This window comes from Anabrus simplex, chromosome 1 (genome assembly GCF_040414725.1).
Source record: "Anabrus simplex isolate iqAnaSimp1 chromosome 1, ASM4041472v1, whole genome shotgun sequence".
Lineage (NCBI taxonomy): Eukaryota > Metazoa > Arthropoda > Insecta > Orthoptera > Tettigoniidae > Anabrus > Anabrus simplex.
Window position 1 is genome coordinate 512,970,701 of NC_090265.1, and position 26,957 is coordinate 512,997,657.

The 26,957-nt window shown below is 40.4% G+C and overlaps 1 protein-coding gene across 1 annotated transcript in view; it reads left to right on the top strand.

The window, feature by feature from the left end:
• Positions 1-3,079: 3,079 nt before the first annotated feature.
• Positions 3,080-26,957, top strand: part of UQCR-C2 (Ubiquinol-cytochrome c reductase core protein 2) — a 93,519-nt gene continuing 69,641 nt past the window's right edge. Inside the window, exons 1-5 of the mRNA XM_067135406.2 lie at positions 3,080-3,199; positions 3,331-3,479; positions 18,466-18,657; positions 18,741-18,957; positions 19,042-19,253. Coding sequence (XP_066991507.2) covers positions 3,155-3,199; positions 3,331-3,479; positions 18,466-18,657; positions 18,741-18,957; positions 19,042-19,253 — 815 coding nt within the window. The 5' untranslated portion in view covers positions 3,080-3,154. The remainder of the gene's footprint in view (positions 3,200-3,330; positions 3,480-18,465; positions 18,658-18,740; positions 18,958-19,041; positions 19,254-26,957) is intronic.

Here is a 26,957-nt window from a genome sequence, read left to right on the forward strand (position 1 = left end):
GCATCAATTGTATCTACAAAGAAATACCCAACTGGAATTTTCCATTTCTCATTAATACATGTCAACATAAACACCAAAGCATCTTTTGCTATTGGCAGTTCATCATCATTTATTTCAACACCCATATTAACATAACCATGAAATGATTTGCCATCAAAAGTCACTTGCCGCCTAATAGCCATCTCATCCATGGATAATGCAAATAGTAATTCATGATCACTGTGACTTACTTTCTCTTGCAATGTTTTTATGGCTTCTGCAGTAAACCTAGGAACACCCTCAATTTGTTCATACCACTTCGAGAGTGTTCTAGGATGTGGGAGACACAAATTAAACTGCTCTCTTTCAAAACTGTAATCTCTGGGAGAATAAAAGTGCAGTGTTAGGGCAAATGCTCGCAATTCTTCTGAATATTTACTAGGCAAACTTTCACTCTGAGCTTTAGCCAACTGTCTATTTAGAAACTCTTTATTGGGAGCAGCAGCCTTAGGAAAAATATCGAGAGCTGAATCATTCATAAGATGATTTTTTCTGAGTTCTTCAATTAGAGATTTCAGTTCTCCTACCTTCTTCTTGCTTGTTCTGACAGTTTGTCGCAAGACTTTAATTTTCTTCAACTGTCGTGCTTCCCTTTCTTGTGCTTCCTCAAGTCTTCTTTTATATTCACTTTTGGTTGGTGAAGGAACCGAGGACTCATTTCCACTGGCAGCAACTGGCTCAGGTCTTTCCGTGGGAGGAGCACGAGCATTTGTTTTCTAAAATGAAAAGAATACTTGGGTAATTATGACTTAATAAATAGTATTATTATACATTAATTTTATATCATATTATTATGATACATTAATTTTATATAGTAGAATTTTTACTAATATGCCAACTTACATTCTGTAGGTAAGAAGGGAATGCTTCAAAAATAGTAGGTACCGTACTGCATTCTCCTTCAAAACCACTTTCTTCATGGACCGATCAAACAATTCCGGTTTGAAATGTGCAAAACATATTCTGGTGTAAGGAGAAGGTACCCAATTTTCCCTTCTAATGGCCTTAATCCACTCTGCTCTCCTTTCTTTATGAACAGGAAATCTGAGGAAATATTGACGATAAACAACAAGTTTACCCTAAAAATTCTTACGAAATACGGACGGTGCTTCTGAGACTCAGAAATACTAGCAGAATAACAATGGAAGTAATATAATGTACTGTACTACATATTACAAGCCATACTTAGAATCTTACCTGTGAAATGTTATTCCAGGAATATTTTTGGATTTCCGATTCGTGCAACCATACGCACAACACGACATTTTAAGAGCTACAACATCAACTAAATATTAGTATCTCTTAAGATTTAGCGTGTCGTACACTGTTTGCATCTGAAAATTCCAGCAATTACAAATTTTCGTTCACCGTATTCACTTCAATGACCTGGGATAAATTTGACTATCATAAAACAGCATGCGTTCTCGCGCCTATTTACGACCACGCCCCCTATGTTGACCACTGTCATTGGGCTTCATTCTCAGAGCTCCAAGGCATCTCCCTGTATTCTTTACTCCCTGCCTCATCGTGACGCGCAGGTCGCCTACGAGTGTTAAATCAAAAGACCTGCATCTGGCGATCCTAAAGGCCGGTCTCCACTGATTAACATTTAACAAGAACATGTTAAATGTTTTCTGGTGACACCATCAACATGTTAAATGTTGAATACTGTTTCATTTAACATTGTGTCCACACTTAATAAACATGTTAAACTTAACTTTCTTTGTTTATATGTAGGTAGTTCATCATATCAGTTTGCGGTAATACATTTAGGTGGTGTCTAGTATTTTCAAACAAGGACTAAGGACTCAGATGAAAAAGATGTGGCATTTGTTATTGCCACTGTTGCTTCTTGTTATGATTTACAAATGCAGTTTTATTAGACACATTTCCTCCCCTCATCCTGCTCATTGCTTCAAAAGCAAGACACTATGAAGTAGGTATAAACTTCGTCCGTTCCCGCCCCCCGCCCCCCGACTTCAGACTTTTTCTGATTTTTTGCAATACTCGACTGTACTGGGAGCGGAGGTACGCTAGGTTTTTTTCGATGCACTCGCGGAAATAATAATAATATAGAGTTCCTGGAAATTGTCGGATTTCTTCGCTTTATCTCTGTATTCCTTTGATGAGACATCACACAAACAAGGCCTTCCTATTATATCATTAATTAAGTCCAAAGGAATCTTGCTCCACTCCATTTCTGACTATAAATTTTAGTATAGGCTAGTGCAGACAGAACGACACGCGTACGCGTACCGGTACTGGTACTGTATTTGTAGCTTATAAAAAAAAGAATGAGTGTTGCGGAGTGTTGTAACTATAATCCTACTTCACGAGAAACACGTCGTTTGCGCCGTTTGGCTATCTGTTGACATGGACTTGACTTGTTTTCCACTTGGAGCGGAAAACACGCCAACATGTTAAAAGTGTTAACCTCAACATTCTGAGTTAACATGCAAAGTCAATTGGAAGACACAAACACAATATACATGTCAATTGTAACATGTTAAATTTAACATGTTGGTGTTAAATGTTAATCAGTGGAGACCGGCCTTAACATGTCCTCGAACACTCCTGGCACTGAAAGCCATACGCCATTTCATTTCAGTAGAGGAATACGAAGGAAAATGTATTTAATTTTTCTTCATCAAACAACAATATATCAACATAATAACAACTCAGTAGCTAACCCACAATTAACAATCTAAAACCAAAATCAAATACAACAACTTCATGTTGACAAAGTCAGATAAAAGCAATGCTACTGTACAGTTGCAAAATTATGGATAAACGTGTTTACATTAAAAAGACAAAAAGATAGAGCATGTTTTCAGACATCATAATAAATCCACTATTGTTATACACCACTGTTTTGTCTCGAGGAAATCGGAGGAAAGATTTCGATAGTTCAAAGGTAGTGTAGTGTATTTGTTTGCAGTAAGTCTCAGCCGGTTTGTCAGTACTGCCGTTGCCTACGAGATATATATCTCTGGTAACTCTTCATTTCTCTTTGCACATTGTATTCTATGATCATATTATTTTCTTTGGTCTTCCGACATATTGAACGAATCGTATAGTCTGTAAGAAAAGTGCTGTTGCCGTATAATCGAGAAGTATGACCTCAAATGCTCTTAAGTGGCCCCTTTTGCGGGCTGTTGCTGTAAGTTAAAAACCGTAGATCATATAAATTTCATGAATGTTTGTGTTGCATTTACTTCATACTGTGTACTCTTTTAGTTATTCAGTAGTTGGGTAGAGAGATAATTCTGGTGTCTTTTCGTATTATTCCAGGTACGAAGTTACGCAGCCCAAGCTGCTGTCAATCCTTCATCCTGTGCGAGTCACTCACTCGATGTGAAGACAACTGTTCTGCCTAATAAACTAGTCGTAGCTTCGTTGGAAAGTTCTTCCCCTGTCTCGAGGGTTTCTATAGTATTCAGGTAATTGGCCGGGAGATTGTAGAGTACTGTTTTAAACGTTAATGCACTTCTCGTCGAGATTTCCAAAGGTCTTTGAGTGGGTTGAAACCGATCATTTTGAGTTAGTTGTGCTGTTTGCCTGTCTTCAATGGCTATAGGCATATATATATACTGTATATTTGCACAAGAACATCAGCACGCATAGGCCTACTTTGTTTGACAAGTATCCTGAATTTTATAAAAACTGCTAGTAGACGTAGGCCTAATGTTACAACTTGGAAAAAATAAACTTGTATGCCCACTTAAAAAAAGTTAGGACTTTACAGATTGCAATACGCGATCAATACCTATGGTGTATTGTTGACTTAATGAATTTATATATATAATAGGTAAAACTTTAGCCCTGGATACAAGGTCTGAGAGGAGAGATGTGTTAATAGCAATGTCGAGGAACCCGCAACCGTGCCCCAAGACGTAACACATTTACTTTTATAACCTGATGAATAATATTACATGTCATTTTCATTGCTGAAGTAAGTTAGATATTTGCATTCCTATTGGCCAACATAAAGTAGCACGTGATCTCATTCCCGTCAGTTATGATAATCATCCCTTACCAACCCCACTACAATAAAAGCCCCCCTCCTTTGCTCGTCCCTATATTACAGGCTTTGTCCAGATCCTGCCCTAACCGTCCGCATGGCAAGAACCAGTCCAGACCAATGAGCTTGTCCTGGCCCTATCCTAACAGTCTACACGGCAAGAACCAGTCCAGACCAATCGTGTTTCCACACGAAACTAGTGGCCTAAATCGGCTTCTAATGTAGGGGCATATTCTCCCAGACCCCCTTTGCTTGTCCCTATATCACTGGTCTTGTCCAGGTCCTATCCTAACTATCTGCACGGCAAGAACCAGTCCAGACCAATGGTGTAACAATAATCACTATCACCACCTATCGAAGCACCACTCATTCATTAATTCCTAAGTGGTGAGGTTGGCATCACTTGACAACATCCTTCCCAAGAAGGCCACGAGCGTGTAAACAAACGACAGTTGTTCCGCGCATGTGAAAGTCTTGTCTCCAGGTCTAGAGTATTGATTTTATATATGTATACAAAAATTCAGTATATTGTCCTTCAAAGTACGGTAATTGCATCCCATGGTTATGCACTTCTGACAATGCGTGTAGAGGTACTTTTAGCAAAGGCAGTCTATGGGATGCGGTTGAGTTCAGCATTCACATTGCATTAATGTTGTAATGTCTGAAAACTGTTGTCCTTGGTGTTTCATCAAGCGAGGGAAAAGGAAGTAATAAACAACGGCTGGGTGTGGTTAGTAGGGTGGGGAGGGTGATAGAGCACTAGAACCTCCTTACATGCCAGGAACTGGTGTATGTTTATGGTGGTATGGGGGCACGCATTACTGTGCAACAGCCACCTGGATCAATTTGTAGTATACTGGGGTGCACAGGTGTGATCTTCTTCAGGAGGTGATCCAAGATGTTCACGTAGGTAGTCACGTTCCGTGCCGTACCTCCTGGTAGGCATTCTTCATGAATGATCTCTGCAGCAAAAAAGAAAGGGAATGAGCATTATCTTGACATGCAACTTCTTATGCCTAACGTTTTCTTTAATTTCGGTGACCCTGGGCTGCACCACTCCATGCTTTGCCTTTTCAATTTTGTGTCTTACTTCAGGCACTACAACTCACGGTAAAACTTCCGTACCCGGTGTGCGAAAGTCAGGTTAGAGATCCAACATGGCGCGACTCGGGCGACGTCACGCAACACTAAGCAGGCTTGCCAACTTATGCATTGTTAGTGACAAGACCATTGGACTGGATTGGTTAGATCATTGGCCTGGTGGGAAGCAAAGGGGGTCTGGGGGCGTAAGCCCCCAGGTTAGAAGCCACGGAGTGGCACTTAGGCCTCTAGTATCCCGTGTGACAGCAAAGGGGTCTGGGGGCGTAAGCCCCCAGGTTAGAAGCCGCGGAGCGGACCTTAGGCCTCTAGTATCCTGCGTGACACCTCCATTGGTCTGGATAGGTTAGGGTAGGTTAGTGACAAAACAAGTGGCCTGGATAGGTTAGGGTAGCAGCGCATTCTATGCAACACAGTATTCAGCACTTTAATTAATAAACAATGACTTACCTTAACGTGGGGGATACTGCGTGCTTGCTGCGAGAAGAAATTCGTGGATTCGTTCTCCGCGAGGGAAGGTGTATTTAAATAGATGTTCCGATAGGTAGCCAAGGAAATGCTCTTTTTTCCGTCCAGAAACAGGTAGGGATTCTCTAATGTTCCTCCACTTCCTCTCAATGGTGTTTGTATGCACTACGAGTTCTTCCCCCGCGAGACGTTCCTCATTCAAGGTGTGGACGTGTTCGCTCTTCTCCGTGTCCACAAATTCCACTGAATGGTTCACTTTCAGGTGGAGAAATCCCTCGTCCTGGAGGCAGTTGTAGGCTCTCCAGATTATAGTAGTTCCGGGCAAGATGTTGTCTTTAATAATGGCGAGTAGTGTAGCGCTGTCGCGAGATTCCACAGGCACAACGAAAAATTTCTTATTATTTTCGCGTTCAACCCCACCGAAAACCCACTGACCTTCCACACGACGCCCGCGGTTGTACTTTCTTTTGTCAAACTTGGCCTCGTCTATCTCGACAACTACACCTACCCCTCCAAGTCGTGTAGAATGTCGAATGGCCCAATCTTCACAAACTTCCCTACAGTACGAGGACCAATCTGACACTGTTTCGGAACTCACTTTGTGCTCAGACTCAATGAGTAGTGGGGTCTATTTCCCAGTAGCCAGTAAGCTACGAATGTTATAACTTTCTGCGGAGAAAGGTGTGCCTCTATAAAGGTACCCGTCTTCGCAGACTGTTTGAACCGACACGTGCGTTTCTCACACGAGAAAAAATACCGGCTTCCAGATACCTTCACTTCTCGATCCCTACCACAGACTCCACAGGGAATAACTCTCTTTATTATGCCGTGACTTATTATAAAATCCATGAATTTTACTTCGTCACAACACAAGGTTATAATGTCGCGGATAGAAAACACACATCCAGCACACGCCATGACACTAGTAAAGTGGCGGTTTTCTTATTTTTAGCCAGTCGCAGTTTTCTTACTTTTACCGAACTTCGAAATTGGCGGTGAACTCTGAAATTCTTGGTTCTCTTAATTTCAGCAAACATGGCAGCCCTGTACTTGCACACGGTGCGAGCTCTGCCAGAGACATTAGGAAGCTTGTCCGGCGAATAGGAACACATCGCGAACATTGGCCGGCCAATAGGAACACAGCACATGGTCGCAATCACCTGATTTACACAGCCTCAGTTTTAATTCTTCTATATAAGTAAGAATAATTTTTGGGGCAGGATGGTGGGTTTCTAGCAAGCATAAAGGAAGGATCTCTCCTCTCTGCTACTTCAGGTATCGTTTCATATCATTTTTATATGATTTCAATCATCCCTAAGTCTGCACACCGGGTACGGAAGCGGCACCCAACTCACTGCCTGTAACGATACATTCAAGAAAGGTCCACTATGTCAATAAAGTCTCTACACGCCTCCGGCACTTAGGATGAGGCCGACATTTTGTTACCAACTATTGCAGAAGAAAAAAATTATGAAGCGCCCAGGGAAGTTTAAAAGGGTCACGGCACCAGAAATAAAGTTCATTTACTATCTTTTAACGTATTTTTGCACATCCAGGCCAATCTCTGTCATGAGAAAAGTGGCCCCTTTGGGGTCACACTCCCTTTGAGAGGCTCTTTACTATCTCTGCGGCGCATACTGTCCACATGGCAAGAAAAAAGGGCATTTAGTAATTGTAAAATGTAAGAAATACTTCACGATAACCTCATTTTTCCTCAAATCCTCCTACCTGGGGGCTTAAGCCCCCACACCCCCTTTGCTTTACTAAAATAATATATAAAATACGAGAAATACTTCACGATAACCTCACTTTTCCTCAAATACTTCAAAATTTATTATCACTGAAACAAACATACACTTCACATAATGGAGAGGAGGGTATAACTTACACTTCACTTAAAGGAGATGAGGGTATTGTTCACCAGCGGCCTTGAAGAACTCGTGCACATGAGTATCTAACGAAAAGTTGGATTTGAAGAGGAACTCTGCGAGATACCCAATAAAGTGCTCTTTCTTCCTTCCAAATCCTGGAATCTAGAAACTCCCATACTTCATGTGGCGTCACCTGTTTTCATTGTTTTGAGTGTGAACAAGTGGTCTATCATTAGGCATGACCCTCCTATTGCATCTGTTCACACGCCCGCTGCAGCCGCTGTCAATGAACTGAACAGAGTGGTTAACTCGTAAATTTACAAAACCTTCGTCCTCCAGGCCTTCCAGCAGTCACTGATAATACTTCCTGGCAAAACCCACTCTTGAATAATTGCAAGCACTGTATCCTTGTCACGTCTTTCAATGGGCACAGAAAAAACACCCACTGTCCTTCAGTATGTCGTCCTCTGTTGTATTTCGATTTCCCGGACTTACTTTCGTCGATTTCGACGAAAACGTCAGGACCATCAATCTTCAGCTTGTTGTTGTGTACCCAATGAATGCACACCTCTCGACAAAAACTACACCGATGAACAATAGTCTTGGAAGAGAAACCTAATTCTTGTTTGATGAAAGGAGTGATAGGCTTGGGCAGATTGCACTAAAGGACACAAAATAGAGAAATGTCAAATAACGCAAGTTTGGAGTTGGCAAAGAATGTGTTCTTTCTCGCAGTCTCTTTCCATCCGCACTCTTTCCTGCCTTGTACGCGATGGTGGCACCTAAAAACGATTTGCTTTCTGTCGGTACACAATTTAACACTGTGACTGCACTTGCCGCAATTCCTGGTGGTAGTAATTAGATTGTGTCATTCTAGAAACTGAATTAAATTAGTCTAGTTCTCCTCAAAATCGCTTGAAAATGTGTTTACCTTAATGTCACAATCTCCACACTGCCATTGCAAACCAACAAGAAGACAAAACTATGCAAAGAAAATTGCAAGAAAAACAATAACACCAACGATAAAGCGCTCTGTGTTCCCAAGCAACAGTTGGCAGCATTGTCGTTCCTCTCGGCGCTCCCTCAGCACTACTAGTGGGACAGTGAACTCGCGTGCGCCACCTAGTGGTGGCTCGTGTTACTAATCCTTGCAGCCTTCATTGTAAAGTTCTGCCTAGTTCTCTTGTAATAAGAGAGAAAAACATACAACCTGCATAGAGATTCTGTAGTTTAAGCACTGCACAGTTCAGTTATCAATATGGCTCATTTTGCGTTTGATCGGTGATGTGTATCACAACAGAAAACCTAAGTATTAAACGAAGGTCAGTCAAGCCGCAGCTCTGGTTTTTCTTCTAACACTAGCTTGTTACTCTGAACAGTAGATCGAAGCCCAACGTTGAATCTCAGTTCTTCTGTGAAGAAAAATGCTTGTTTCTAATTCATAGGCTAGTTTGGATGGTTTGTATTTCAATATTCAGAGGACTCTCTTCCAAAACGTTGTCGTAACTTGTTCTAATTTTCGTAAAATTACTTTTTGTGCGAGTTCTAGCCTGTAGGTCACTATCGGAACAATCTTCACTCTGAATTACTTCTTAGCTGTTTCAAGTGATAGCTGGATCAAGTGTCACTCAAATTCAAGGAATGTTACTCATTGCTACAACAAGGTCCCAAGAAGCCTTCTTCTCCGCCGTCTCTGTCATTTTCTTCTCTTTTTCATGATAGTATATCAATTTGGTTTTCATTATGACTGCTTGGTATTGCTTTCCTTTCTCTTAGTATTTGAAGGGGGCTTCATCTGTTTCAATTAGTCGGACTTTGTGTAGTGCTTTCAGGCTTTCTTTTCTAGGTGAATAACATGCAGAATTGAACCAAGGCTTTCCCTTCCTGTGGTACGCATTCCTTGGTAAAGTGGCTCATTTTATCAAGCACTCTATCTTCTTTACTGCAGTGTTTATATTTCCTCTGTCATCCCTCCCTTGGGTTCCTGATAGTTCATGCATCTGGTTTTGTAGTTTGTGTCTAATCTCCTAATTGTGGTTACTCTATGGACCGTATGCTAGGATAATTCTTTGTCCACAATAAGAAGCTGTCTTGGGAGGTGTTTCCTGATGGTAACATTCTGTAGAGTTTCTCTTGAGAATGATCTCACCTCTTTCCAGGTTACTGAAGATGTCAGAGGTGCTACTACAGTTGTAGAAGTAGTATGTCTTATTGTCTACGCTCGGCAGTGACAGTCCTCCTTCCACTAAATAGTTTATTACAGCTTTTGATTTTTCTGTGGTTTTATCTATCCTGCAGTTTAGATCTCCACCAATGGTTAAATGTGTGTTTGGCATGCAGTGATTGCCATATTTAGGTAGTGGATTATCTCATCTGCTTGCAATTCTGACTGGAAATACACTTGTATGATCATGCCCTACAATATTGGATGTTCAGTAGATAACCATAAACTGAGCCATCCCCAGACTTAATAAGCACGATTCTTTTATCAGTACAGCCCAGATATTTAGGTGGTCTATAGGTTTCGTGTATGGTTAAAACAGGTTATTTTGGGTTTTGCTTCGTGGATGCAGCCACTGATGTCTTCTAAGAATGTTTGGTCGGGTTTGTTAGCACATTCCGTGGGACGTTTGCAGATACCTGACATAGGTGAAAGTAAAACTTATATTCAGAATTGCGAACTGTGGAAGAAATGAGCATTTTCTTACTGTTGCTGTTGGACTTATTTCTCCTAGTTACACTTCAATGTGTGCAGCTGCAGATTTATGCTGCTCAGGAGAGTATTTCTGCTCACATTTCCTTACATTATCATTATAGACCATTATGACTATCAGCATTCAGTCTGCAAGCCTCTGTGAATTTACTAAACGTCGCCACAATCCTCTATTTGCAACTAGTGCTGTGGCCTCATTTAGTTCTACACCTCTTATCTTTAAATCTTAGAAACTGAGTTTAACCATCATAGTCTTGGTCTTGCTCTACCTATCATCCTCCATTCGCCTCACATGACCCCAACACCGAAGCCGGTTTATGCATACGGTGTACATTTAACCTGAAATAAAAATCACAAATCTACGAAAGTTTTTATTCTGTCACCAATGTGAACGGTGGGTCAGAGTCCTGCAGAGAGGCCCACTGCGCAGCACTTCAAACCCGCGGGCTCTGGCAGCGTCGTTCTCTTCTGGCACGGCCGCTTACTAGCCCACAGCACTGGTCTCGTACAGCCCACCGCAGTCTATTACGTTAGGTGGGCTCAGTAGACTGACCTTGACTACTTCCCTGCAATAACGTGTGTGCTGTGTACAACGAAATGTTCACTTCACACTACTAATCGGATTACTCTCTATAAGAATTCCTGTACGATAACAACATATTCCAAAGTAGGCTAATTGCATTTTGAAATAAAATGATAGAGATCTCTCCTGCACTGTAATAATAATAATAATAATAATAATAATAATAATAATAAAACACAAACATAAACTTTGTTATAAACTAATATTCATCTGCAATTGATGCCAAGTTAACAGAAAATGAATGTAAATAACACATAGCATATTCATGGGACTTTATTCGCGTTTAAATCAAAATAAAATACAAACTGAAATGACGTACAATATGCCAACAACAAAAACTAACATAAACATAGATTTTACTTAGCATGCGTAGTTTATTGGCCATTGATTAATGGTAGTGGAATTACTGTGAATGAAAAAAAGAGCTTCAACATTGTTTGGGTGTAGAAGAGACTGTTGTACATTGAGAATGAAGTCCTGTGGGCTGAAAAGTCTCTCTGAAGCTGAACTTGATGCGTGCATAAATAATACTTCCTCAGAGATCTGGTGAAGTTTTTAATAGTTGGTCAATTTGTTCTCCCAATAGGATGCTATGGTTATGTGAACGAACCGTATTCATGAAATTGCACTGTAATTTTTGTCCCAAATGGAAGATAATTGCTTTTACTCAAATAAAGTGTAAAATTGCGGTAAATTAGGAAATAGTACGAAATATTTTACTTGTAGAGAATAATATGGATACATACTTTACTACCTTAAAACTATTTTTTCTGCTATGTTACAGGGCTTCCGTATGTGTTTTGTTTGTCGAACACTTGCGTGTGTGATGTCTTTGCTCACTGAAGTTGTTTGAATGAATTAGGTGTCGTTTTCTTCATTTTGCTCATTTGTTTTGTGACCTAACTCATTCATTAAGTAATATATTTATTGGTCCAGGGATCACGCTGTTTTCCTTTCAACAAAAAAGTAATATGTTTATTGGTCCAGAGATCATGCTATTTTGTTGTTATAACTGCCCACGTTAGTCATATGGACAAAGAGAATGAGAATTCACAGACATAGCACACCCATTCGTCGGTGCTAGTCCTGGACCTCAAGAAGGAAACAAAAGACGGCACGAGCAGTGGAATGCAACATAAGGGAGTCCTGTCTACAGCCCGTAAGTACGTATAGATATTACTCTAGTAACGACAGTATTTCTTAATTTACCGCAGATTTTACACTCTGAGTAAAAGGAATTATCTTCTGTTTGGCACAAAAATTACAATGAAGTTTCGTGGGTACAATTTGTTCACATAACCGGACACTGTATCATCTTCCATTCTACAGTTTAGCTTCAAATATTGTTACAAATAAAACTCCATCTGTTTCATTACTCTAATTTATTTCAGGATGGCCTAATAAATGCACACACACACATTTAAATACAAACAATTGTAACCACTTATGAATGGCTACACCAGTCTATTTACACACACTTGGGGGTCCTGGCCGGTTGTTACCTGGGAACGGTTATAAACCTTACTTTCACCTTCCCCAAAGTCCACTCACCTCCTTCATTTGCTGTGCGTAAACAGCTGGATTTGAACACAGTGTCGCTGACTGTACAACACACGACTGTTCATTGGTTCAACTCCATATACAGTCCAGTAATTCACACAGTCCCACGCAGTGAACTACTAAACAGTAGGACGATACAACAGTGAACATTAACACTGGTCCGTTTATCCTCACACTCACGATAGCGCATTTCCTCGCTGGCTCACGGCGATCCTCAGTCCACAGAATTTCATGAACACACTGTACAGTCTACCGTTCTGTCGCCTCCAGTTCATGCACTCACTGGTCTCTCTCCAACACCACAACCACCGCTCGTGGTTCAAACGTCGGTGGGACACTGGCGACAGCCAACACCTCTGTCGCCCTAAGCCCAGCCACCGAACCCTAACGCGCTGAGTCACTGACTTCACCATGGAGTCCAACACTGAGCCCGAGTCCAGCACTGACTCAGAGTCCAACACTGACTGACTGTCCGCGGCTAGCCTCCCTTTTTATAGCTCGCATGATTTGGCCCAGAAATTTCGCATTGTCACTAGAGGCAGAACATTTTTGGTGAATATCCAAGAAACTCGCAGGTAAGCCGGCCACTGAGAACAGGTCGTCTGAGTCGCCAGCTCCTTCCTGGAAGTACCAAAAGGAGCTATCACGGGGCTGGCACATAACAATATCTTACCAGCTCATCTGTCGGAGTAGGACCATCATTGTCAGCCCACAAAGCAAATTTCATTACTTTGGCAGGTTGTGGCATAGTCGTGGAGTCTGATGGCTTGGGAACATTAGAATACTCATCATTCATGGAAGCCTCGTTCATCATAAGGTTTTTTTACCTAATCAGGGAAAGAAAAAAATCAAATACGTCGCTATGTAAGTCAGCTTCAAAATACGTCGCGTAAGGTGGCTGTTAATAGTAGAGAGGTGTGTAGGAATTAGTGCATATTGTATCGACTCTTACACTATTTTCACAAAAGAAATTTGGAATTAACCAGAAGCAATGACATCTGATTCCAGAACAACCTACTATCCTGAAGAACACAGCTTAATATTCAAAATAGTGCATTCCGTTCCTTACGTCTGCTGTTACATCACATCTTTCTTTATCAGATATTTTTAGATGGCGAAATGGTACCCACAGGAATGTCGCCATCTTATGGTACTTATGATGAACTCTTCTTCTGTATACAATTTGATGTAACGCCGCAAACCTTCTACTTCAGAGGCCTCCCCGATATAACACTCCTGAGTGAGATGCTGCAGGAGCGTCATTTTCCATGGTAAAGACAAGGTGAAGTGTGGGTGACTTCTCGCATTCTAATTCTTTTGATGCTTCCTTGAAGGACTTTAAAATAGGCTTACTTAAAATATGTATCAAGATCACCATATGGAACTAATTTAAATTGCCCGGTATTTCAAATGGCATAGCAAAAGAAGGTAGAGGGCTACTTAACATAACAAAATACATACCTTAAGGAGTGCAATCAGTTCATTCATCAGGCTGATATCGATTCCGTCTATATGGCTTGCCTGTCCTTTTTCTGCTAGTTTTTCCCACAAAGCCGAATACTGACATTGTGTGTTTCAGCGAGTGTCGTATGATTGTTGCAATGATTTTTCAAGAACATTTACTCTGTTTTTCGTATGTAACAAGTCTTTTCGTTGCAGACATAAGGGCATCAGTGTGAGGGCAACGAACTGACATAAACTGGGTATTGAACGAATTTCTTAGCAATATGTAGTGATGGGCAACGCTCTCACTCGAGACTGGAGACTGACGTCGCAGATCCTGAGACTCTTGCGAGAATCTCGAGACCGATTCTCCTGTAGTGCGAGCTGTGCGACGTACTAGTAACTACGAGTGTAAACTTGATAGTATATCATCAGTAGCTATTGCGTAAAATAACATTCTAATGTGGAAACATGTGAGCCAATAAATTTTGTTAAAAGCTCGGAAAAGTACTGCATGTTTAACTATGAACCCCTTAATATTATTAACGAAAGTCAAAACAGAATGTCAGTTTCTTAAACTGTTCACGACTTATTTGGGGTGGACACCTTAGCTGAATAACACTGCATAATTTGTGAATAACTGTAGATAGGATGTACACCTACTTGGATACTAGAGACGTGCATTCTTCAAATTTGAGACGGGAAAATAATGATGTGCTTTGCTACATATGCAACCACCATTACACATGAGTGGAACGTGTAGTCTAAAATTCCCAAGTTTGGTCCAATTCTTTCGACAGGGATGATGGGCAGCGCTCTTGAGATGATTCGCATGTGCTGCGACCTGTGCGACGTCCCAGAAACTAAGAGCGTATGCTTCATAGTATATCATCAGCAGTTCTCATATGGAAACGTGCGTGACGATAAATTTTGTCAAAAGCCTAGGAAAGCACTTCATGTTGAACTATGAGCTCCTTAATACCATTAACGAAAGTGAAAACAGAATGTCAGTATTTTAAACTGTTCAGGAGTTATTTCAGGTGGACTTCTTGGCTGAATATCCCGTGTAATTTGTTAATAACTGTAGATAGGCTGTACATCTAATTGGATACGTCGCAGTTGTTGTCGACAGGGTAGCTTCTTGTGAATGCAGGCCGTGCCAGGGGTGTTCTGTGACAATTCCTCTTCATTGATAAGCGTTTTTAAGTGCCAGATCATCCCTGATGTATTTCTACTGACGTATTTTTACTTCTTTTGAACAAGCAACACAGCAGGCTGTGCTGTGTGACATCTTTTCAAAATAACCACGACTTACGTTGCGTTTCGGACATAGTCTTCAGGTTGTCGCGTGCAACTAGACACAATTACACATTGCACCGTCATATATCGATGTACCTAAATATGACGCGAATAATCCATAACATTATAAGGAATTATTTCCTTCGTCACCAAAATATCGATAAACACAAGCAGTGGTCATATGATATGGTCTGATAATGATGTACACCTACCTGTCGAAAGAATTGGAGCAAACTCAAGCATTTTAGATTACACATTCCGCTCATGCATAATGGTGGTTGCATATGCAGCAAGGAGCATCTTGTCTCGTCTCGAGTTTGAATAATGCACGCCTCTAGTATCCAGGTACGTGTACCTACAGTAGCCGTCAGTTTCTGTACTTAGCCTATTTATTCGTTTACCTACCAGTGAATACAATGTCAGAATGCGTATCCTTTATAATTATGATATATTGCGTCAAAATAGACCTTGGTAGAAATGAACACCCTAGTCGCTTCTTGACACACATTTATGGAATGGAGAAGGCGCGTGGTTTGCTATTCGCATGCTTGGCACAAACAGCATACAGCTCCGACTACCTGTGGGCCTACGATACGCTGCTCACCATACAATGCGGGGACAACGCTCTCGAGATCTCTTGAAATTTCTCGCGAGAAATAGTGCTTGCGTTTGAGAAATATTGAGACCTCGTCTCCGACTGCCCATCACTAGCAATGTGTTTAGCATATGACAGGTGCAGTTCAGTCTTGCACAATCACGCAGTGATGCAGTTATGTTGGTGCATTGATCAGTTGTAAAAGGCTCGTCCTTTAATACGGTCTCAGTGACACCAAGAACCATAAAGCGTCTCGGCAATTTTCTTTCAATGTTATCACCTGTTTTAGGCTTGCCTGGAAACCTAGTCGTTAATAAGACAGAAGGCTTGAGTTCCCATTCAACAAAATAAATCTTGCACGTTACATAATGGTTACTTTTTGCTCTACGTGTCCTCGCATCTGTGGTGGCTACGCATTCCCTTCTACTCATAAGGTCAAGTACCTCCAGCATAACTGAATCTTGTAGACATTTAGCATTTTCTGCTATGTGTCAGGATCCCCTGGGGTTGGGGGTGGTAGAATAACATTCTAAGTATCCCCTGCCACCATCTCTTTTGGACACAATGCATTTCATTGCCTCATCGTGGGATCCAGTGGAGCCTGTAGTAATAACAAATTGCTTCAAGAAAGCAGACTTCGATGGTGGTACCAACAGCATTGTTATGGAAGTTGGTGATGAAGCGACAGGGTGCTGGAAAACTATGCAGGAGAAGATGGAGATTACCAGTAGTTTCAGTGACTTCTGCCATTGATGATATGGTAATCACTTGTGAGGAGCAGACCATCGATGAGGTCTGCAAGAAAATTCAGGCAGGAGATGAGGAGGTTGAAGAAGAAGAAGAGGGGGAGGAAGAGAATTCCCCAAGATATAGTTTCCACATTCTAGAAAGTCAGGGGGGAAAATTTGGTCAGGAAAAGTCAGGGGAAAAACATTTAGTCAGGAAAAATAAGGGGAAAATATTTGGTCAGGAAAAGTTGGGGAAGTAGACAAAAAATCTGGAGAGTCAGGGAAATCTTCCCCAATGATGGATTTGAGGGGATATTTTTAGGCTCTTGTCTACTGTAACCCAGGGTATTGTAGCATTTCTTTTTCAGGTATTTTTCACAAGAAGTGCACAACAATTCTGCTATTTTTGTTGTGTCCTTGTGTCATTTCTTTCAACCATTTTTATGTTATTCTGTTTTATTTGTTATAGTATGGTTTCTTGAAACTCATGACAGTGGCTAACAAGCCGTGTATATTTAATAAACTTTAGATAGACAGTAAAGTGTTTCCCGAACTGAGTGGTTGGTTGGACATACTGGTAAATGATGCAACTTCAGCATATTGTAAAGTGTGTTGTAAACTGTTCAAACTTACTAATATGGGTAAACAAGCAATTACTTCTCATGCTAAAGGACCTACTCATATAAAATACATGAAAGCTAAGTCTTTGCAGCCAACAATTTCTTTCTTTGCAAAGAATACCTTTACTCCATCTCCACTTGAAGATACACAGCTAAGAGTTAGCATTACATCTACAGCTACAAAGAAATTAGGAGTGCCAGGAACAAGTCACACGATTTTAAGGACTTTCCGTGTGAATAATGATGATGATATATCGACTGAAGCCATATGGGCTCTTCAGGTTGTCACTGGAAAGATGTTTCTCAACTCTTCCGATAAAATCTCCGCAGGATTCAAAACAATGTTCCCAGACAGTAAAATGGCTCAAAACTTTACTATGGGCAAGACTAAAGCTTCCTATGTTATAAATTATGGATTAGCCCCATATTTTAAAGAAAGTTTGCAAAATAACTTAAAACAGTGCTCTGACTGCATTGTTTGTTCTGATGAATCATTAAACAAATTTGTCCAAAAAGGACAAATGGACTTGTGTGTAAGGTTTAGGGATGTAAGTCTTCAAAATGTTGCAACAATATATTGGAATAGTGAATTTTTAGGCAGGGAAACTGTGGATCACTTATTAGATGGGTTTGTACATGGACTCTCCTTATCTTAAGGAAATATTTTGCAAGTCTCAATGGATGGGCCGAATGTTAACCTCAGTTTTATTAAAAACACTTGAAAATCATTTGCAAGTGCTAAACCCTGAGGGCAAATCTCTTCTTGATATAGGCATGTGCAGTTTGCATACAGTGAATTGAGCCATGAAAACATCTCCAAAATTGACTGGGACCATTTTAATTTTTTTCAGATCTCTGCCCTTCTCAGCGTGCTAAATATACAGACATAACAACAAGCACTGCATTTTCTTACAAGTTCACTGCAATAAGATGGTTGGAAAATGGATGCTGTGTTGATCAAGCTCTTAAAATATATGATAACATTGCCAAATCTGTGAAAGAGAAACCAACAGAAACCTTCAATACCTTAGAGAAGCAGCGAAGAATTCATTACTTAAGGCAAAATTAAGTGCTTTTAGAAATATTTTGCCAGATGTTGAACTTTTCCTCAGAAGATTTGAAAGTCAGAAACCTATGGTGCCTATGACTGATTTGTCTTCAAATTTGAAAACTACATTATCAGCTGTGTTAATGATACAGATTCTAAGCCAAGGCACATTTTTTAAGCCAAGGAAAAAGTTTTAAAAAAAGGTGGTCGTAAGTTACTGCTGGAAGGGTTATGTATGTTACATAATTAATATGTACAATATTTGTTGGCTTATTGCAGTATCTTGTGTTAACAGTATATTCTAAGGAGCTTGTGTATAGAAACACTGTTAAATCAATAAGTTCACTAAAGTTCAGTATAATGTGACATTTGTTTACAGAGCTGGTTCTCGATATGAACAACCTGATAGCTTGGGTGCTTCGCATATCCTTCGTATTGCAGGTGGCCTCACTACGAGTGATTCAACTCAGTTTGGAATCACTCGTAATGTCCAACAAGTTGGAGGGAACTTGAATGTCACTGGAGATCGTGAAACAGTGGCCTACACATTGGAGGTGAAAAGAGATTCCTTGTAAGTATTGAAAGTTTGTGTTATCACTTGAATGATTAGGCTTATTCCTATTTCAGTTTTTAGTGTTTCATGTCTCACTATAGGGACTCAACACTCAAGTTCTTGGAAGATGCAGCTACAAAGCAGATGTTCAAGCCTTGGGAGTTATCTGACAATGTTCCTCGATTGAAGTTTGAGTTGGCTGCTCTACCTCCTACAGTGCAGTTATTGGAACTTCTTCACAAAGCTGCATACAAGTCAGGACTGGGGAACTCACTGTTCATTCCAGACTACCTCATCGGCAAGATAAGTTCTGAGACTGTGAGTGGCACTTGAAAGATTTGAAATTCCCTACTTAATGTAGAAGTTAAGTTTTATACCTACATATTGTTCATATTTATATAGATGCAGCACTACGTACAGTCAACATTTCTCACAAACCGTGCAGCAGTGGTTGGGGTTGGTGTGGATCATGATGAGCTTGTGGCATGTGCCCGTAACTTGTGCCTAGAGAGTGGAGAAGGACCACAGTCTTCATCCAAGTTTCGAAATGGGGAAATACGACAAGATACAGGATCACAACTAGCACACGTTGCTGTTGCTACTGAGGGAGCAAGGTCTGTTTGTCATTTTTAGCTGAATACTCTGTACAAAACAAATTGTATGCACATAACATTACATTTTGCTTACAAGGGGCATATCATATTGAATTAGACTTCCGTTATTATTTTTCTCCACAGACATGTGGCAAATTGTTAGGAGCCATATTTTTGGAGAGCATTGCACCCATGTCCGGACATCTGCTTCTTGGTTTCCAAAGTTGGCAAAATTGTTTTGCACAGGCATCTTCATGGTCTGGAACAGGTGATAATTGTCGGAAACCTAGTTCGGGGAGTAAGGTGAATGCAGTAGCATCTGAAACTCCTGCTTAATAGCTCGGAGCACATGTCATTCCTGTTCCAGTTTTTAGTGTTTCATATCTCACTATAGGGACTCATCCCTCAAATTTTTGGAAGATGCAGCTACAAAGCAGGTGTTCAAGCCTTGGGAGTTATCTGACACTGTTCCTCGATTGAAGTTCTGTGTCCTCTTTTGAATTGTGCTATGTGTTCAGCATAGAGTTGCCATGTACACAGTATAATTGAAAGTGGTACCCGGTTCCGGCTAGTCAATGAAGATGATGCCCTTCTTGTCCCAAAATACCACAGCCAAGGGCATGCCGAATGAGGTAACCTACCTACAGGACACTTCCCAACTGTAGTTGCTCGTGCAGTATGCTGCAGAGATCCCTGCTGACCTCCACATTTCTTAATGTGATAGACTTGTTGTAGAGGATGACTACTCCCACTCGCATGAGGATGGTCGATGTCCCTACCTTTCTGGAACATGTCCCCCTTCTCTGTTGACACCATTTTTCTTGCCTTCATCCCAATTGGACATGCTCTTCACACATTGCTACCAATCACCTGTGAATTTTTGCTGTGATCAATCCCTTTTTTTGCCCTGTAGAAACCTTGTCATTCAACATGTCCTTCGTGATTAGTTTACATGTTGTTTGCACTGACAGTGCTGGAAGAAATGTTGTATGTTGAATGAGGGATTGCATCACTCTGTAAAGGATGAAAGTACCCATAATGTGTCATGATTCGTGGAATAGTGGGCAGTGAAAGATTGTGAAAGTATAATTCAATATATGCCCCTCGTATATATTTATACCTAAACCATGGCTTAGGCGTGCGTATTATGGTTTGCTGTTCTTTAATTGGTAAACAGATTACATTGAGAAGTAACATAGAACTGGTGAGCTTATGTTGAGCTGTTTGTATATAGATTATGAAAACTTTGTCGCTTGAACGTGATAGCAAAATGATATCCCTTTCCACCCGAGCCCACACGATCGTGCGGGTTGGGTTTTTATTTTATTAAAAGAACACTAGCTCGTTTCCCTGCGTCACACCAGGCTGCAATGATCGTGCGGGATCCGCGCTTCGTATTGCAGTTTTTTTATTTCGATAGTTGGGAACAAGGAGGCAGCATATGTGTTTAAACTTTTGTGAACAAAACATACCCTGCAGCCTCAAGTTAAAATGTCCCTTTTTATTCTCTTTTACATATTGATTTCCATGTGAATCTCTTTAAAACATCCTAGAATTATCATAGAAGGTATACATATCCTTAACAATGCTACTTTTTGAACCTAGCGGTTATAATAAACTGTAAATCTGTAACTAGCACGATGTTGCGGGTTAGGGTTTAATTTGAGGTAATGGTGTGTTCCTAACTTCAAAAGTGATCATTAGTATTCTGGGAAGATTTCCCTAATTAAGCATTAGTATACTTTTGTGAATACAAAATACATGTATTTATATGAATTTTAGGGATATCAGATGAAGAAATAGCGAGGTTAACCTATGCAGGACTTGCTCAGTGAAGATGGTGATGATTATGAGTGGGTACCTGATTCTATATCTTCACGCGTAGGCAATGATTCTGATGATTCTCATCACGGTGGTGATATTGATGAAGAGGAAGAACACACAGGAGATAATTAGTATACTGATAATGATTCTCTAGTCATTTATGTGCACGTCAATCACAGAGTCCCCAACCGGCATTGAACCGAAGACTACTTTTCAAAGAATATTCTGTTTATATAAGTCCTATATTAATGTTTTATAACCTATTTTATTTCATATATTTCATTCACTGTAAATAAAATCATCCACTTACAGAATTTCATATTCTCAACACGTCATTCAGCAAAGAAATGTGCTCAAATAAACCCTAACTAACATGATCGTGCGGGTGGTTTTCCACAAGAACGGCGAAGAAAATATTTTTTTAACTATTTTTTCCTGAAATCTAGGCTCAAAATTATGTACATTGAAGTAAGAAAAAAAAATTCAAATTTCTAAGAAAATATCTCAGGGTGGAAAGGGCTATAGTTACTTCGGTGGTCTCGGGCTATGGTTGTAATATCAGGAGTTGCATAAAACTAACTGCTTGCTTGCTCACTCGCCTGTCTGCTTTCTACTTTACTTCTAGTGATTATCATGTACTAGTTTTTGTGTGTCTAATGTTTCCTCTCATAAAATTCTGGTATACTGCTAATACAAGGACTGAAAATAAAGTAGTGGCAATATTGATAGAACACAATATTTAACCCTTTAATGCTCACATTATTTTATGTTTAGTTTGCATACATGGACAGTAGCTAAATATCTGAGACACTTCAATGAAGTTGAATATGCTTGACAGAAGCCATTGATATTGAGCCTTATTGAATTTGGTGGTCTGCAGACGTTCAGCAGCTTAACATTTGGCCACTTTCTGTTCTGTGTGTCATTTCCTGTACTGTGCTGCCATGTGGGATGAAAGTGGCTAAATATTTAGACACTGAGTTCTTGCATACGCAGCAGTATCACATGTTGTGTGTATTCTCAGTTTGTTGCTATTATTGAGTGTTTCTGGAGTGATCGTCGTATTATATCCCGATATTCATAATTTCATATAAGTATAATGATTTTTAACCGTTGTCAATAATTCATGTGAAGCTAATAGCTAACAGTGCACATATTTAGCCACAAGCCTATTGTCAGTAGAAATTAACAGTGGCTAAATATTAAGCTATCAGGTTCTGAAGTTTGTTTGAAAGGGTTTTATGAAAAGCAATATCAAATCAAATGACATCCAACCAACAGTTACTCCTGTTACAAATAATGTTCTTCTAATAAAAAATAAAATTTGATCACTTAGGGAAATTTCAGGTGGCTACATATTTAGCCACTGACCTATAAAGGGTTAATGATGTAACAAGTACAATATTGCATTACATTCCTTCAATGTAGTCCCCTGCAAAGTCTATTACCTTTTGCCAAATGTCTGGAAGTCGTTCGGAGCTGTCGGCAAGGTGTTCTCTGTTGATTGCCAGCGATGGAGCGCCCTACCTCCTGGAGTACAGATGCCACATCAGGAAATCAGCGGCCTCGGAGGTGTACCTTCAACTTCGGAAACCGTTTGAAGTCACAAGGACTCTTGTCTGGTGTGTATGGAGGGTGTTCCAAGACCTCTCAATGCCACTGTTGCAATAAGAGCTTGACATTGTTTATGACATGACAATGTGCATTGTCATGCAACACGCTAGGGTAGTTGTCTTGTAATAAATGTGGACGTTTGCGCTGCATAACTGGACGCAGATGTCGTTCCAGAAATTGGCAATAGTAGTCACTGTTGACGTTTGTCCCTCAGGCACAGCATACGTAAAAATAACACTCATAGTCTTTTGCCACAAGCAGCATAAGCTTCATTCAATTGGTTTCCTCTTGAAATGTCTGTGGATGTGGTGAACCTGAGTGATGTCATTCATTCGATTGACACTTTCATTCAGGCTCGTAGGCTCGTGCCTACGCCTCATCATTGGCGACAATACGCTGTAGAAATGCGTCTCCTTCGTTGTGGTATCTGTCCAGGTGGATGCCAGCCAGTGCATACCGGTGCCATTTCTGTGCGTCGGCAAGTTGATGTGGAACCCAATGGGAAGCAAATTTCCTCATGTTGACACATTCACGCCCGTATCAGAGTTATTGCCTATAGTGCGTGACCGTGCTGTGGACCGTATCCGAGTTAGCGCAGCCTTGAACTGGAGCCGTTCCTATGCAGCTAGTATCTATTTTGGTCATAAATATGTGCGAGAGAGATGAAGGTAAAACTCTTATAAATGCTTCTACTCACCAGAAACCACATGGCCACGGCTATTTTCCCTCCCAATGCACTTTTTTTTAGTTTCGTTTCTGAAGGTAGCCTAGCGCTGGCCCAACTAGCTGCGTAGTTGGTTTGTGATTGCACAAGTATGTGTATAATCGTGTTCTGAAGTGTAACCATGGTGTGTAGGGACAATATAAATGATGCAAGTTGTGCGAATTTACAAAGCACAATTTTTCAGCTGCTTGAAAATTATCTTGGCCAGGGGTATACAGTCTATTTGGACAATTTCCACCTGTTGCCATTTCTTGATGGATGCAGTATTTTTGTATCCATCTCTTGGCACAGGCTAGAGCAAAGTGTAGCTTCCACCAAAGTCTTAGTCTCATCCATGGCTGTGACAATATGGAAGCTGCTGGGGTATGGTTGGTGCTGAGTAATGACATTTGGGGCACAACTAGTGTCCAAGTGTTAGGAAAGGTGTTGCTCATAGGATCAGTCGTGCTGCAGTGGCACCTTCTGGTCCAGTGAGGAAAGCAGTGGCAAACTACCTCCCTCCTCATCTTGCCTAGTACGCCTCATTTGGGCTCTGCCATTGGTTTTTGCAGTTTCCCTATAGCTGCATAGCCTTTGGTGGTGTTATTTGAGGATCCAACCAGCCTCTGAGCTGATGACCTAACAGACAGATGGACAATTATTACAATAGCGTTGGACTCGCGAAACAATTACGGGAACAGAACACTGCCGTGTATGGAACAATATGGTCAAATAGGGGTGTACCAAAAGATCTAAAGGAACACCAGGCAATTCTTAAACGGGGCGAAAAAGTGAACCCGACATACAAGTACAGTCACCTCTCTCCGACATCTCAGCTCCATGTACTTCATCAGCTCCAAGTCAACATCCCGCGATTTTGCTGCTACAAAGGGCACCGGCCTAGGATCCACCATTTAGGTTAGATGGGAAAAGAAAAGAACATTTTCTCTTGTGATTTCCGCCATCAAATAAAGTCAAGTTCCCCTCAAGAAGGTGCAAAGTGTGCTTCAAAAATAAAATTATTAGTGAAACACACTATTTTTGTGGAAAGTTTGGTGTTCCCATTCACCCAGGAAAGTGTGACATTACCTACCATACCCTACAGAGATACTAGAGGACTTCATTAAGGTGTGTGGAAAATTTTGTTTCCATATCTTGTTTAGTTTAGAACTTATTGTGAAAAGAATTCGTTGTTGTTTGCTCTGCCACTGACAGCTGGAATAGCTGGGCCAGCCCTTGAAATAGCCAGCTCAGATGATGGGCGTGAATGTGTTAAGACATTTCGTCAGTATGTGCCACATCATTTTATGACTGAGACCATCCTCTGCGGATAATTCCCAGATAGTCCATTGATGGTCTGTGGAAACAAGACCACTCATGATGTCAATCTGATCTCGAGGATTGGATGGCCGACCTGTGTGGTGCAAATCCGCAGTCCCATTCCGACCTACACGAAATGCCTCGACCGATCGTTATGATGGTTTTAGGGAAAAAGTTCCACCTTTACAATACAAAGTTACTTTATTTCGTCCACTTTGGGACATCATCAGCCATTAGTAAAAGACAGAGTAATTGGAACAAGAATAATTTAACCCTTTAAACCGGTATTAAAAGTTGGCGAAGTTTTACCCTACAGCAGTAATAAATTTTTAAAAAATATCACAATTGTACATGCTGTCACAAATATTTCTATAACTTCTAAAACTTCTAAACGACTTGTCTGATTTTGTTCAAAATAAGTGGATACACAGTTCTTATCATGCAGATGTTGTATGTACATACAAAAAGGTGGTATGCAAAGTTAAAAAATGCCTACATACCTTCTTGTTGGAATGAAATTAGAATCAACAGGTGTCTATGATCACTCGGGTGAGCATTAACTTATATTAATTTCATTACGTATGTTACACGTAATTTCCTGCTGTGCGTAATCATCATTGCTAACACTTCCATTATAACTCAGATTATTCTCATCAATATTTTTACCTAATATGCGTTCGAGAGCTGCATTAGATAAATACAGACCATGCGAGGATGCCGCCATGTTTACAATGATCGACGTTGATTAAACAAATTCTTTTTACGCCAACACAATGCCGCATAATGGTAGAAGATACTCCCCTGCATCGAATGGAACCCTGTGCTGCGAGCTGTGCTAAAAGTTCATGATGACAACCAACAAATGGCACGCAGATGTTCATTGAAGACATCGCTAGACTAGTCCACACAGGTATACGTCCAACCGCTCCTGGGTTATGTTTTGTAGGTCTGTACACGTACACGTCAAACCGGCTTGAGCGGTTAAAACACTTGGGTGACAGTGTTCTCCCCAAAAATTTTCATCAGTCGGGCGGCAAGAATGAGTAGCCGGGTGGAGGAATGCTAAGTCAGAAATGAAAATGAAATCATTTTAATTTATTCCCCTCAAGGCATTGACAATATCAGACACGTAAATATTAACTTCAAAACTGAATTATCTTTGTCTTATCACGAAAAAGACATAAGAATATTTTGAATTCTCAGTGTTCTACTGCTCCTTTATAATCACGTAACACCGAGGCTTACTACCGTGACTACCGATCAAGTGCTTGCTTGCGATTCCACGCTAATCCAGACGTCGCTCGCTCACGACACCTACGTGATAGTCAAGCTAAACATTTGAACTCCGATGCAATTGATGCAGTTATGCTGACAATAATGAAAATTTATCACCTAAATGAAAAGTAGTGTGATTGCTGCCTGGGAGACAGATTACCTCAGATTGAGTAAGGGTATTTCAGCCACCTTGACAAAGAATACTGTGTGTATTCGAAATGTCGGCAAACTGTACGGAATGTACTGAAAAAAACAACACAGTTCAACTCGGAAGAAAAACTAAATAATTCTACACACCGTGTAAGCTTCACTTCTAAGATATCTAAATAAACAGTTTTTCAGTATTTACATTTTAATTTGGAACACCCAGTGACTCAAATAGGTCTTAATATTATGTAACTAGCACATATCTAGGTTATGTTAGCTGGCCGGTCTGTAAAAACATTAGGGCGGTGCGCCCGTTAAAAAGGTCCTAGGGAATACACTGGGTGATTCTACTATTAAATTAGCCTATGATAACTAAATTAAAATACAAAGGCTGTTATCAAAAGTTATCATGTAGGTGAATTTAAAATCATGTACAATGAATACTGAATCCACATCTAAAACATGCATTTGGAAACTTTGAAGGCTAGTTGTACACTATAAAAGTTTCTAATTGTATGATATTGCCGTTGAATAAGCTACATAGAGTGTTGATCTCAGAAAACTTATTTACAAGTTCTGTTATGGTTGAAGATTGATCCTGTTATATAATCAGTTTAGAAGGAACTTGAAAATTGCACTGACCAGGTACCAGGAGTTTTGCGAACAGATGTAAAAATAGGCCTAAAAGGAAAAATAATTGAGAAACTGGATTATCAGAGAAAATTATGAGTTGTGTGTAAGAGAGGTGCAACTTATTATTTATGCCTCTGCCAGTCTTGTGTTAAGTAGACTCAACTGGTGTACTGTATCCAACTGAATTGTGTGTGTGCTTGAGATATAAG